Source organism: Larus michahellis, chromosome 1, assembly GCF_964199755.1.
Source record: "Larus michahellis chromosome 1, bLarMic1.1, whole genome shotgun sequence".
Taxonomy (NCBI): domain Eukaryota; kingdom Metazoa; phylum Chordata; class Aves; order Charadriiformes; family Laridae; genus Larus; species Larus michahellis.
In genome coordinates, this window is record NC_133896.1 from 41848611 (window position 1) to 41864390 (window position 15780).

The window sequence follows — 15780 nt, forward strand, 5'->3', positions numbered from 1 at the left end:
ATATTGTGAAGATCTACATTAGCATTTACGGATGCATATTTATGTAATTTTATGCACCTCAGGATAGGAATCTCTAAAAGGATGTGACAAGATTGCATGCATTCAACAGCTCAGAAAAGGATGGCAAAACCCTGTGATGAACAATATCAATATAAGCTTAAGAATATTCTCCCAGGTTTTATAAATTCTATGAATCAATCACTATACATAGAGAATCCACTTAAGAAGGTCCCACTAGGCAATTATAGGCATGGGGAGGCTACAAAAAAGGCCTCGCATGAAGCTGGTGGATCCAAGCCAGTAATAAAACATCTGGAAAGGCAAACAGACTTCACAGAGCTCAAAATAATAAAAAATACAGCAGAAAATGTATTTCTAAAAAAAATGACCATTACAGAAAACTTACTTTGTTTCATGCAGCGTTCTTTTTCTACAACGCATTGGTGCTGTCCCAAATCCCAGAAGTCCATGAGCTTCCTTGTAAACATCAGCACGTGTGGATTGCTCGGGGTCACTTATAACGGCTCTGACCAGAAAGAGCAGGGAGAAGCCCTCTGACTGTTAGTAAGTTTGAATTTCAGATCTTACATATTCTTACTCAGGAAAGAAAACACCCAAGAATAAACATGGCAATAAAATCTTGGAAGTTATCCATTAAGCTTGCATAAATGTGTCTGCTCTTTGTTTGTTTGTTTTTAAAAATTCTGGAGTCGATTACTCAAAATCAAATCTATGCAATAATATTCTGGCAGTGCATTACTATGTAGTAACTTAACAAGTATATATGTATTATTTAAATTACATTTTATATATGTATATGTCAGTTTAACAAGTAAACAAAAGAAGAGACCCTTTAAAAGTACATTAGATTCTTTTTATGCTATTGAAATGGTCCATAATCAGAAGGAAAAAATAATTATGCACAGCTAATATAGTTTCATAAACTTGCTCTCTGATCCATGCAGATCTATCTTTGCACGCATCAGTTACACTGATTTACCTGCAAAATCAGCTCTACTAAAAAAATAAAAATTTAAAAAAAAAAATCAAAACACCTTTGTGTTTCCTTTAATAGATTTTTTTTAATGCAACAGTTTTGAACAAATCTTCCCCAGTTAACATCCTGCTCTCTGATACCAATTTGTTTGGCAGTACTGGCACAGTTATATTTGGAACATAAATAGAGTTTTTAAATTAAAAGTTCATTATGATGCAGCTACTGGATATTGTTTTGACTTTGTCCACAGAAGGGTCCAGAGTAGGAGGAGGAATACATGGAAAAATCAAAGCAAAGCAGGTTAAGCACAGAATGAACATCCGTGATCCAAGACACACAAGCCTGTGCATTAAGAAGACTTTTATTTACTGATCTTTTAACTTAAGTTAAAAAGACTTTTCCTTTAAACAATTTTTGCAATAGTAACACTACATAAGACTTGGAATGAGATGATCAAAACACCTTCTGGGCAAGAAAAACCACGCACTCAGAGATCTAAATTCTTCTGTAGGGAAAACTGAAACTTTACATTATAAATTCACTTACCTGGATAACTGATCCACCATCACTTGTTCTACAACAGCCTGTTTTCTCCTCTCTGCAGCAACATCCTCCTGCAATGCAAAACTGACTGAGAGAAAATGAAATATATAACACCAGACACTTCAAATAATAAATTACCCTTTAAGATAGCATTCAGAGGTCACAATCTTACCAATGTTACAATTAATATTTTTTTCCATCTTTTTCATTAGAGTTCTATTTGTATGAACAAATAGACAAATAATATTCTCTGCTACACACTCAAATTGTCTATGCATATTAGCTGTCAATAAATATAAGAATTCTAGTATTTCTGTTGACAGACGGCATCCTTATTTCCGTATTCTTTCCAATAAATTCTGTAAATACAATAGAGCCTGAGGAAACTCACACTCTTCCAGGTTTCATGGTTGACACAGATTCCAACTCGGGGAATGAAACTTTACCTCCAGCAATATTTAGTCAAAGAAATTCTTTGAAGACAGTCTCAAGGCACAATTTTTATTTGCTGCATGCCACAAGAATTTTCTGCTGAGACAGGCCAATCTGAAAAACCTTTCAGGAAAGATCATCCTAAGGGGAAGGGGATTTAACATGATCTTATTATTATTTTTATTAGACTAACACTGAACCGTAACCTTGTGCCATTCACTGTAAAGTGCTCAGGCGCTGATCATCGTTTGTTTCATAGAAAGAGAAACCAAAGCACAAGAGGATGCCCCAGGACAACATGGAGGCTACTGGCAACAACCAGGCCCCAGCGGCTCTCTTTATTTTCCAGATCTCTGAACTTTTTCACAGCACTCAAATTTGCCTTTTATCCACAAAAAATAATTTTTATGTATGAGAAAACAGAGATTATTATTACTGAGGGGGTTAATGCAGCTTTTTGACAACTCTGTAGGTATTGTGAAACTGAAGAATTAAGATATTTTTCTGATTTGTTATTTTTTCCACTCAATTCTTGTGTGCAAACCAAATTCTAGATAGATAAAGCATTCCCATGGCTGAAAAAGAACCAAAAGTTTGTTCTTTGACACCATGTAACTGTAAGGGATAATCCCTAATTCCACAGATATGCTGTGGGTATCATTCACAACATTTGAGTAAATACTGACTGGCATTAGCCATAAAAATAACCAAACCCCAAAAAAACCCACTAACCATAAAAATCCAAACAAATAATGTAACATCAGACCACCTGGTGTTTATTCCGAACTGATTTTAAGCCTTAAAAGATTTCTGAATTATAGGAGGTAGGGGACTTTTTCGTTTGCTTTCATATTTCATTTTTCCACCTATCAGAACTACAGGTGCTTTATTCCGAGTTACTGAATCTTTGCCCATTAACTGTCACAACAGATGTATTAAAAAGCATTACGCAATGGAGGACACAGTGATGATACAGAGCAGTGTTTGTTAAAACACGACATATTCCGTCAGCCCTGGCTTACAGAGCCAAATCAGATATAACACTGAGACAAGAAATCTTACACCTTGAACTTCAATTGAATACTAGGTCACTAAATGTACTCTTCCGTGGAATATCTTCCATTCATCTCTTAGACAAAAGCTCTACTATGAATTTACAAAACTGCCGAGGCAAACATTGAACTTACAGCAGGTCTCACTATTTAAAAAGCAGTAACTCTTATTCACAAAATATGATTATTCAGAGAAAAGCAACCTTCTTCCAAAAAGCCCTGATTTTATTGTATGGAGCATCTATTGGCAGTCACACATGTTCTATAATCTGTCTTGAATATGGGAACTTTCATCCCAGACTACAGAAAAATTACAAGAAATTCTACTGTAGAGTTTTGGGTAATGATTACAGTAAAAGGTAATTTTAGCACTGTGTATTCCTAAAACAAGCGTCTACAATTGAGGCAGCATGTACCCAATGGAATTAGGATGTAGGCAGTTACTACTGCCAGGTTTTTTCCATTATTCCTACCACTATCAGAAGCTCGAACCTGAGAGAACCTAAGAGATATTCCTAGAAAGAGACAGCCAGCCTGTGCAACCATCAGTGTTAATCAATAGCAAAAGTGCTTCTACAGGTCCCTGTAACACCTTACTCAGATGCCTGGTGGCTTCCTTTCAAAGCATACCAGCTGCAGTGTACCTCTTATTTTGTAGTCCTGCATTGCTCCCTTTCTCAGTATTTTTAGCTTATTTGATTTAGCATTAAGTAGTTATTCTAACGATACTTCAAATTTTTCCATTATCCTCATCCTGTAGTATAGATTTTTAAATTTCTTCTAAAAATAACGAACAGAAGTTCTTCAAATTCTTCATAAAAGTACTTTCTGAAAAGATTTTCTTATCCTGAAAATTAATAGTGACCTCAGCAGTGCAACATCCACATTCACTTTGACGAGACTAGAATGTTTGCAAAGATGAAAAATGCAGTGCATAGTCATGATTAAACAAAATAAAATTATTTACTTTTACAATCTCGTAAAATTTCTCATGGCTTAGTATTCCATGAGAAAGTTAGAATGCTAACTCTGTTCAACAATACCTTCAAAAACCAGTTTTGAAAACCATCACTCTGCACACACAAATATTGAATTATGCACTACCAAATCTCAAGGATCTTCATCATTGTAAATAATCTTAAATTCAAAGCTTAGCCTTAGATAGGCAAGACTCCTATTGTTCAGTTCTTAAGAGTCAAAATCTTGTCTATGTAAGAAGAAACATATTGGGTACATCCATATAAGAAAATTTTCAATTCCCCTCTACACATGCTAGATGCTTTACTTGTTGCCAGTTTTCAGGGCTCCCTCCTTCCCAAGATCAATAGGGACGAGAGGAATCAGGAAAGGATCTAACAGCGGACTGGAGTCAAAGCAACTGAAAGGAGAGGCTAAGGGAGCTTAGGTTTGTTTAGTTTGCAGAAGCAGCAGCTATGAGGCATTCTGTAAACATCCTACAATGAAAGGGATGTTACTAAGAAGACAGAAGCAAACATTTTTGACAGTGGCCAACGGTATAACAAGAGGCCAGCGTTACAAACTGAGCCTTGGGAGGCTTGGTGTGGATAATAGGAAGAACTTCTTCACAAGAAGACTAGTGTATCACAGGAAGATGTTGCCTAGAGGTGCTGTAGAAACTCCATTCTTGGAGCTTGAAAATTCAGACAACCGTGGCTGACCCGATCTAATACCTGCAGCAGAGCCCACAGAGCTTACAAAGCCAGTTCTTATCACATATTCCATCTCAGGAGTAAATGAGGGAAAATGGCCTATTTACTACAGGAACAAGTCAGAGTAAGTGCTGATGGAATCATGGAATCCATGGATCATGGAATACAGGCTCAGGTATGAGCTACAGACCAGAGGAAATGTTAACACTATACTCAGGTTCACACAAGTCACTCAGTTAATCTTAGTTGTATGTATATATTTGTATTTATTATTCATAATTTGCATTCTTATTTATATACATTGTTGCATAAAATACAAGCATTGCAGATACTATTAAAAAAATGGTCACTGGATTGCTCAGGTCAGATCTCCTTGAAACAAATGTTTAATCTCTCAGGACTTCAATGGGTGCAGCTACATGCTAGGACCACATCATCAAAGGCCTAACTTCTGTTGAACATCTGGGAAGTCATTCTACAAGTCTAGTCAGTTAACAGCATAATATCACCCAAAACACTTACAGCTTCTGATTTCCTTATACTATGCCGCATATTATAGGGCTTGCTTATGTAGCATTGTTGCAGGAGAGCTTTCTCATCAAGAGCTGTAAGATCATCATTATGTCCATCTTGAAGCTGTGTACCCTATGCAAAAATACATTGTTTTCATACATCAAATTTAATTAATTGTAAGAAAAAACAAACCAACCAACCACACACATTTTCCTCAACAATTTAACGTATTTTCCTTTTTTTCTTCTTTCTTTTTTAAAGTGCCTGCTTCTTCCACTTCGTGCTAATTAGAAAACAAATTTTTTAAGCCTAGCTTTCTACAGAAACTGAACTTAAAAATCTTGTTCCCTAGTATTGCCTTATAGCTTTTGAATACTTACCAGCTTTTGACCATATTGAAATTTAAAAAAAATAAATTTCAAAAATACTGTGTTCCTACAAGCTTTGTGAAATATCAGCAGCAACTCAGAGAAGGCAGACTGTTAGTACCTCTCTGAAGACAAGAGCTCATCCTTTCTCTGTTCTGCTCCAGAACAGCCAAGAGAAAGAGGCGGATTTGCCATTATGAATACAGCTCAAGTTCACCATTGCAGAGATGCTGCTTTTTGACCAGTAAAGAAGTTAAATAGAATCATAGAATGGTTTGGGTTAGAAGGGACCTTAAAGATCATCTAGACAGGGAAATGCCAAAGCACACCGCTGAACTGGGTCTAACAGACTTGTAAATAAGTCTGAGGCTATTACCTCCTCTAGGAGCAGCTTCTTTTCAGAGAAGAAAAGTTATTACAAGTTCCACTAATCAGATAAAATAATAAGTACCCTGAAATCTAAAGAGGTTTTGATTTATTAATTTAATCAGGTAGTGATAATATCTAACATAGAAAATTGTTCTGCTAGACTTTATATTAATATCTGTCATAAGAACTGACCCACGTGGCTTCTAGTGCTTAGCAAGTATCTTTCTGGAACCCAAAATCACCAGAATAAGCCAGTCCTGCTTTTTCTCTCCCTGTGTACACTTGCCACATATTTCTTCAGTTTCGGATTAACTTGGCTGCTCCTGTAAATACCCTTTTGATGGGCTTGCAGTACAGGACATAAAGGAGTCACTCCTTGGGAAACAGATGATGTGATGCTGTCTGCCTGGTACGTAAGAATTGAATCATTAAAAAAAAAAAAAAAAAACAAAACCACCACATAACAACAAACCAACACAAAAAAAGTAATACTACAACAAAACCCCAGAACTGACAATTTTAACTACCAACAAACATAAAACTAAACAAAATCAACTCTAACTCACAGAATGTTTACTTAGAACTACTTGCAGGTTCTCCAAGTTTTATCTGAATGCTAGAAGAATGACTATAAGAGGAGAAAGCCCCTTTAGAACTATCAACAATGTGTGAAACAATAACAACAATATGTGAAACATGATCTCTGTCTTATGCAAGACCTTCCCTTTTCATTGTACTGAACATTAAGGAAATAAAATCAGTAAACTCTTTGTTATTCATCACAAACCTTTTCTCTGAAAAGCCATGAGCACAATATGTTCCCTCAACATCTGCATACTTAACTTTTCATTAAGATTCTTAATCGGTCATCTAACCTCAGCACAATCTAGCATTCCACCAGTCCTCACAGCTGTTGCTTACTTTGTGTCCTGTTTCCTTATGCCTACAATGGTGTGTCTTGCTCTGTGCAACCACCCTTCTCCACTCTTTCTTCCAGAACAAGAAGTTAGTTGGGTTTGTTCACCCCTTTGTTTTACAGTTTCTCTCCACTGATCTTCCCTTGTTTGCATCTTAGTTTTAATTTAAAAACACAAAAGAAACCTGGTAAAATTAATACAGCTTGCATTCTAACTTTACAGTCCAACTATACTGGATCTTATACAAAGACAAAACAAAAAGTACAGGTGAAATCTTTCATTATTTTAACCTCATATTCCCTTCCATTTTCAGAGCTAATAGTTCTCTAGGGTACAGATTACATCTTTCACTACTTTTTTAAGTCCCATATACAGTCATAATTGACTAGAAGAATAATTACTATACTTCTATATTTAAAAAAGAAAAAAGCTTGAATGCATTTCTATATTTGGAAATAACATTCTAACAAGATCTTCCCGCTGTCTCTTTGCTTCTTAGGCTGCAAACTCTTCCGTATCAATCGTGCTAATCTTCATGCTCAGACTAGAGGAGCACCATGAGGGCAAACGTTACATTTCTTCCCAGAGAATACAAGCATACTTAGATTCTCAGAGCATCTCAGTTTCTTGCTCTGGTACAACTGCAACAAGCTTCTACATTTTATTTCCTACTCAACATCAGATGCTGAAATTACATGTTTTTATTTCTTTACAATAAAAACATGGAAGAAATTAATTACACACGCATGCAAACCTCTCCAAACACTGTAATGAAATACCAGCACATGTTTGCTATTTAAAAATTCAATAACATCTTTGCCAGCTACCTTTACTGAAGCTTCTGGACACTGGAAGTGGTCTTTTTTCTTTTCTGCAATTCTCTGAGAATACTGCTTGTATTCTTCCCTCGTATCTGCTTCATACTGACGATACTTCAGTTTATATCTGTCTGTTGGGGATGGAAGATTTTCTGGTATGGTCTTCTGCTCCAAAACAGAAAAGCAAAGAATAATCAATATAAAAGCCTCTGGTCAATCTATTGAATGATAACAGCATTACTATAATTCCCATCCAGTATAGTTTCTGAAACTTCTTGACACTATGCCTCACATTAAGAAAAAATGCAAATATGACTGCATATTCAGGCTTAATTTTCATTGAATTCTTCATATTCTGCCTTTGTTTAGTCTAAAAAATACACAGCCAAATGGTTTTACATCACTTTTAAAGAGAGAAGCCAAGATTCAGTGGTTCTGTCCTGTAAGATAATGTTACAAATCACTAAAATGGGAATTCTGACATTTGATTTTGGATGGCTGAAAATGGCCTGGTGGATTTTTCTCAGTCAGAAGTTCTAATATTCTTGAATGGCAGGCAAGTATCAGTACTGGGACTTCCTTCCCTAGAATAACATCAGCTGAAAAGGCTGTGAAGCCAGCTAAGTACTTTCCCATCTTTACGTTCATTTTAGTGCTCTACACAATGGAGGCTGGATCAGTAAAAACAGCAGCAATGACAGAAGGCCAAGACTCCATTCTTCTTTCTCTCCCCGAATAACTAACACCTTCAATGTTTAAGTGACATGCCTTCAACATTAACAAAACTAAGATGGCATTATCTAGCATCTTTACTTGACACATCTCCTCTTGCAATGCAGGTGCAGTCCTGTTCTAGTAAAGCATTTCTCAAAACCCCGTAACATTTATGTTCTTGAAAGGGCAGCTTTCTCTTTCAAAAGAGGATACACATCCCTTGACTGGTTAATTCCTGAATCATAAGACTATGTTTAAATTATTCTTCCAGAAGTGACCTATTTTGGGAAGATTTACTTACACAGTCTGTTACTGAAGAAGCTGGAATATATCTTGCTAAAGGAATGCTCAGTCAGGGCCCCAGAAGCAAGCAATGCAGAAATAAAGGCCGCCCAGAGGAATACATTAAAATATTTTAGAGCTGCTTGAAAATCCTCTCCACAAAAAAAGGAGAAAAAAAAAAAATCAGGCAAAAAGAGAGAGAGAGGGGAAGGGCAAAAGAAGGTAAGTGAACAGAAGATACATTCCTGCACATTCAGCACTTTAGTATTTAAGACATAATGAAGGCAGAAAGGATGCAACAAGAGATAAAGGAAAGCAGAGATGGGGAAAGACCCTAAGAAACAGACAAAGCCATTCCAACCTTCCATTAGCCTTTCTTCAGCTAGACAGAATTATATGTGTGAACTTTAGATTTTTTTAAAAAATGGTAAAGCAAGCAGTGAAATTATAGGCATCTAGACCTAGAAAGAGTATAGCAACTCAAGTATGTTTGCACTGCACACTTACAATGCAGTACAGAGGAAAATAACCTATCCATAGTTACATGTTTACAGTTATATCTTAAGACATGCATAAATACCTACGTTGGGCACATAGATATTCTGAGTCGTGCACTCTTAGACCATCATTTAAAAAAAAAAAAAACAAACTGCTTTTATTTTAATTTAAATGCAAATTTTTTTTCCAAGTTGAGAAAACACTTGGTTATATAGGAAAACATATAAAATTATGATCTTGGCAGATTCACCTTGCGCTCCAGCCAATTTGGAGTCCTGCCACAGAAGTCGCTATATTATTTGTTTCAAGGGGCATTGGTTATATACAAATTAATTAATAATTGTTTTTCCCCTCAAGCTATACTTCTGTTTGAAACACACTCATTAGAGTCTTTCTTAGGTTTACATAAGTAAAATATTTTTAAAATAATAGATTTTTAAACAATATCTTTTCCAATTCTTCCAAAAAAAAGAGAACATTGCTAAATTAGGATCCTGCACCCTAATCAAATAAAAACATACTACTACTAGTAAGATTTTTACCATGGTTATGTATGGTGCATGATTATGACAGAAAATAATCATGTAGGTAGCATTCTTTAATTAGTTTAAAGCTCTAGATAGCTAATCTCTTGAATATATAGAGACTACAAAGAGAAGACTACTGTATGCAGTACTTCAGCATTTTCCCTTTAATTGTCACATTTGAAAAACGGAAAATATTGGCGGAATGACACCAGATCAAAAATAGTGTCTCCAATAAGCTAGTTCCTACCAACAAAAGTTAAAACATATTAGATTTTCAGACCATATACTATAGTACTCTATACTGAGTTGCTAATGTTAGTTAGTCAGTGTATATCTTTTTGGCTGCTTTTCCTTTAGCTTAAACAGGTGTCTAGAAAATCTTGTCAGAAGAAAATAGAGGTAAAGAGAAATTAAATATGTACCAATGATCAAATAAAAAATTGACATATTCATTTCTTCACATTTAATGCAGCTGTAAGAGTTCAAAGGAAAATTTTCCTGCATTCAGGGAACTGTAAGAATTAATTTAATTACTCAGTTATTAAACTTGTTATAGTGGATATTGATCCTGAAAAGTGATGTACTGAACTATAAACCAGAATGTTAGCATCCAGACTACTGATTTTCATAATAAAACACCTAGGATTAGTGGTGATTAAGTTTCTTAGTCATCCAGGAGAAAAAAAAAAAAGCTGATATGATCAGGAAATTTTACAATAGAAGTGCTCTGACAAATTGAACATAATTCCACAGTTAACATCACAGTTCCGTTTTAAAGACAAGAGACTTAGGAAAAGCCCTATGAAATGGCTGCACATAACTCCAAAAGCCTCCTTTTCACCAAAAGTAACTGTTCTTCCATACAAATAATACTTACTGTTTGGAAACTTGGGTCTTTTCTTCAATTACTTACTGACTACTACTGATGTTTTCTATTTTGGTAAGTACAACTTTGTTTAGAAAGGTAAACCAAAGTTACATGCTACCTCAAAAGTTTTTTGGTTGCTTTACAAATTGTTAATAAAGCTACCTATTAATGTGTCTCTTCAAAAATAAGTACAATGAAATGGATGAATGTTATCAACCAACAAAGAGCTAAGAAAATAGGATTTTTAAAATATTCTAGATATTTTTTAATAAAAAGTACTTTGCCAAAAGTATTTTGGACCAATAGCACTGTCAGATATGAGTTTAAACAAAAGAAATAGAACTTCTATAATAAAGCTAAGCATGCTTTTCTAAATTACTGCTAAAGGGGCATATTTTAAAGATATTTGTAGCGACAGACTGACCTGTTGAGCCTGATGATGCTGTGCATATGGTGTTTGTAATGATGTTCTCCAATCTGAAGATGAATCTAGACGGCATGTATGAGGATAACTTCCACTGTATGGCATGTAAGAGTCCCCATCCTAAAATTACAGGAAAAAACCAAAAAACCAAAAAAAAAGACAAGCAATCGTAACTGTTTTATATTCAGAGTGATATTTTTATAAACTCCTGTAACACATGAATTCTAAAAAGCATTCAGGACAGAATTAATTTATAATTACCTCTTCATCAGAATCTCCCAGCCTCCCTAGATCTAGGCATGGCACCCTGCAGGAAGTTAAAATTATTTTAATAGCAATATGTTCTCTTATTTTTCAATTACAGTAAAAGCAAATTGCCTGTTAGTTATTATTATCAGCTCCTTCACAAAAATTTCCCTGCTATGAACAGTTTCTCTACAAACGGAGATGGCCTACTTGGAAAATCCCTATTAGCCCCTCTTGGCTTCAGTTCTGGAACTGGCCGGTGAGCTTTTCCTCTTCCCCAGTTGCAGAGTAACCTGGCAGCCAAAGAGGGCCCCTGCAAGGCCCTTCTTCACTCCCAGCACAGCCATCCTGGCTTCTTTTCACTCCCCAACAGGAGCTGCTGCAACAAGACCATAAATCAGGGATTCTTTATTCCTGTCTTCCACAGCAGGTCTGTGGCAATAGCCCTCTATAATCAGTCACCAGAGAGGCAACAGGGAAGCAATAGCTCCTTGAGATGCAAGCCTTCTAAACTTTTTGGAAGATGTTAAGCAGAATGACATACTGAAGTATAGTTGGCTTCCACTGTGCTAAAGAAATGAAAACATCTACCAATTCATAAAAGCACCTCCATGTCTTCTGCCTTTACCCTAGATATACTCTGGAATTATAATAAGATTACTGCTTGGAATAAGACAGTTCCTTAATTCACAGTCTTTTTTTATTACAGGATGGCTGACAGTACACATAAATTGAGGTTTTTTGACTTCAATATGAACAATCCAAGGACACGGTCACATATACCTATAAAATAATGTAGATACATATGTTGGCTGTTAGGCATTTCAGTAAACAAAACCCCATAAATTATCAAACACAATTCTTGGAATAGCAGATGTTGCTTATCTGACAAAGTCACTATAAAGTTTTAAATTTATAGGCACGGTACGAAATTTCCCTTTGCTTGTAAAAACCCTTCACAACAGTTTCTTTGTAATTTTTACTGTAATACCTGCAAAGAAAGCCGATAGTTAAAAAAAAGTTTTTTCTCTTTTTTTCAAACTATTATATTAAAAATACTCAAGAAATTTTCATAAATATGAAAGCTCTGAGCACAGCTCTGCCATTAAGCTCAACGACATGTAAATCAACTTAATTCCAATGTAAACAATGCATCAAAAATTCTACTCTAAATATAAATCATAGAAAACAAACCTGTGATGATAAATTTCATGGAACACCGATTTGCATACCAATACAAATGCAAATGCACAATTACACAAACTGATCAGAAATACAAGCAGACTTACTCTGGTGGGCGAGGACTGTGGCTTGCCCGTGTATCTGGTCTCCAGCCCTAAAAGAATGACACATTATTACATATCTACAGGGATCAGGATTAAAATACTCAGTTCTCTCTTTCAAGTTCCCCTGGAACTTTTTAAATCAATACCTCAGAGTATCTGTCTGATGTATTTGACTGAGATGCTACTAACAAAAGGACAAAACAAAACCTTTTCATTGAAAGTTGATTCTTACAGATTACAAGACTAAATGACAGGAAGATTTCTAGCCATTAAGAATCCAGAATCCTGGCAATATCCATGTCAGCTATTAATAACGCATTATAAGTAATCCATGTTCCTGAGACTTTGTATAATCACTGCTCACAGGGTTTAGGTCACATGGTCCATGTTTGTCGAGAACCAACCCCTCAGCCAACCCTTAAGCCAAAACCACAATACTGACAGCCAGCTGGCCCACATGGAGCTAGCTCAGACCCCAAAAAAGCCCTGATGTTGGGTGTAAGTGTATCACCTCAGCTTTAGTATAGCAGCACATGATTAGGCAGCTTGTGTACTCATACTGTTCATTTTGCGTGGCTGTGTACCACACAGATCTCCAAACTCAACTGATCGACAACATACCAAGAAGAAAAGACGCAGGTCAAAGCTTTCTGAAAACAGCCAACAACAAATCCCTAGGGAAGATGGTTTGACTGGGGCAAGCACATAGTAACAGTTTCCCTCAACTATCCTTCCAATCTGGAAAAAAACGTGGTTCAGGGATGTTCTGAACCAGGGCCAGCATCTTTGTTTTCACACTGTTCAGCTCAGAGATGTCAGCATCACAGTCTGAACTGAGCAGACATCCGATTTCAGTGCTGCTCTAACACCTTTCATGATCTGAGAGCAGTCACAAAACTGTAATTCCCTTCCTGTCATACACCCTTGTAGCCTGCTCCTGAAAAAGAAGTTTACAGTTCAGCAACACTACCCTCTAGTGCCTTCAAAAAAAGGCATTCAGGTTTAGAAAAGGAAAAAAACCTTTCACTCCAGGAAGGTTGCACATAATAAACACCACCACCTTGTGGTCAAATATGTAAAAAAAAAGTTAAGAAATCTAACACAATTTAGTCTTATTCTAAAGACTAAATGTAATGCATTTTAAATTACAAGTATGTATTTTTTCTGTACTATTTCAACTGCGATAAGATAAAGAACATACTACACGCTAAATGTTAAAGTCATAATGTAATTCCTTTACCAGAAGTCATCAAGTCAGGAAGAAAGCAAATAAAAATCATCCTGAAGACTGTCCACATTTACGGGGTGAAGCACAGTTTCAACCTGATTTTAATCTGCGTTTTATTTTTGCAAACTACCAAGAATCCGACAGACTATGGAGTCTAAATTTAGACACTGAGGGGCATGAGAAAGAGAAGAAAAAAGGGGTAATGGTTAGAGAAAAAATGGACATTTCTTTTCTTTTACAACCTACACTACATGCCCCAGTTGCTCTTGTTGTAAACATATTTCATTCTCAAAAGCCTGGCTAAATGGTAACATAAAATTGATGTGGTATCATTTACAAAAGGTCCTTTTTCACTCCAAATCAAACAAAAAAGGAAAACAGCAACTTGTCAGTCAAACTCCAAGAATTCCTCACGTCATCCAACAAACAAGGAAGTTCAATGGGTGCCCGGGGCTGAGGGAAGATTACCAATTAACTTTACTTCATGGGAATAAAGTACATACTATCTGTGAGAAAAATCAACTGTTACAAAAAATATTAATATTTACCTCGGGTATAATAAAAACAACGGCCCTCAGAATCCAAGATGTTATTTTTACTAATTAGGCTTTCAAAGGTTACCCTGAAAGTTTCTGCTACAGTGATCTTGTGAGAGTTGCACACCTAACATCTCAAAACGTAGACTATTAGGAATATCTGGAAAACAAAATTCCCCTTCATAATCAATGCAGAGCACTGAGATTCATTTTACACATCAATCTGAAATCATGCCTTTTGAAATTATGTTTCTTGCCGTCTTGCAAAACAAAAACACAGACACACCTGTTACCAGTTTCACCAAGAACCTGAGACAGCACACAGAACAGGTTCAAGCCTCTGCTGCACTTAATTGCAAGCACTAGTTTGTTCCCTGAGTTCTCCACATCCTAGCTAAGTACCCAGAACATCAGTTATTTTAGGGCAGATGGTTTTTATTGGAAATTTTCTCCTTTATTTGAGAAGCTGATGTACTAAACTATCACTTTCTGACAAATTAGTTTAAGTTTCCTTCTTTACAGAACGTTTTATAACCTCAAACTAAAACCCTTCTGAAGCATGATTAAAATACTTGTAAAAAAATCAAAATAAGGAAGGAAAACAACCACAAGCCATCCATGAACAAACCTGAAGTTTCTTCCCCATTGATGACAGCTGAGTCTGCCTTCGAGGGGACACAGCAACTCCTTTAACTTCCAAATCCATGCAAATTCAATGACAGCCTTCAGAATAAACTGAAAAACAGAAAAAGATATTAAGAAAATAATGGGTTTTTTTATATAAGTATTTCCGTAAATAAACAGTATTGCATTAGAAAGAATGTGTCTTATCACCAATAATCTGGGTATTGTCTTCACCGATCTATGAAATGCTGCTGGGTGCCATTTTTCACCGCCTCTTAATTTCAATATTCCCTTACTAATGCTTAACCAGATTCCTCTTCAAATTTACCTCTTTGCCTCAAGTTTAACTCTCTCTTTCCCTCATGCTTCTCTTGATACCTTCTCATACCAGGATTACTGATTTGCTATCCTTTGGTAACAACATCCAACGTTTTTTACTCTTCAGTTACCGCTGATGCCTGGCTCTCACATGCACCATGCCCTAGGACAAAATATTTTCAGGAAGACGTAAGGGCCCCCCTGGCACACAGCTGGCCTCCGAGGGCTCCAGAGCAGCATTTTGTCAGTATGCTACCCCCTGCTTTGCTGGTTCCTCCTTCCACCCAGCCAGTTTTGAACCAAAAGCTTGTCATTTAGTTCCCAGAAATCAGACACTCCATCTTCAAATCGCCATCCACAAAAGCTGCTTCCTAAAAAAAAAAATAATCCCATTTTTACCTACTGAGCAGGTTTTAACTCCCAAGTGCCCTTGCCTTTACCGAGCAGAAGCACCGCCGCAGGGCCTCCTTGGTGATGGCCACAGGGCTGCTGGACAAGCAGCCAGCCTTCCAACCATTCCCCCTTTCCAGAGCACTGAGAACATGGAACC

The 15780-nt window shown here is 36.3% G+C and overlaps 1 protein-coding gene across 10 annotated transcripts in view; it reads right to left on the bottom strand.

Moving 5' to 3' along the window:
- CAPS2 (calcyphosine 2) overlaps window positions 1-15780 on the bottom strand; it is a 31371-nt gene that overhangs the window by 13091 nt on the left and 2500 nt on the right. For 3 of the 10 annotated variants that reach the window (XM_074573431.1, XM_074573424.1, XM_074573446.1), the window contains exons 2-9: window positions 14917-15023; window positions 12528-12574; window positions 11254-11299; window positions 10993-11112; window positions 7689-7844; window positions 5217-5339; window positions 1544-1611; window positions 407-526 (exon numbers count right to left, since the gene is read on the bottom strand). In XM_074573431.1, coding sequence (XP_074429532.1) covers window positions 407-526; window positions 1544-1611; window positions 5217-5339; window positions 7689-7844; window positions 10993-11112; window positions 11254-11299; window positions 12528-12574; window positions 14917-14994 — 758 coding nt within the window. In that variant the 5' untranslated portion in view covers window positions 14995-15023. Of the gene's footprint in view, window positions 1-406; window positions 527-1543; window positions 1612-5216; window positions 5340-7688; window positions 7845-8694; window positions 10936-10992; window positions 11618-12527; window positions 12575-14916; window positions 15024-15240; window positions 15434-15486; window positions 15513-15629; window positions 15742-15780 lie in introns of those variants that run through there. The other 7 variants (XM_074573455.1, XM_074573464.1, XM_074573440.1 and 4 more) reach the window with 7 other exon arrangements.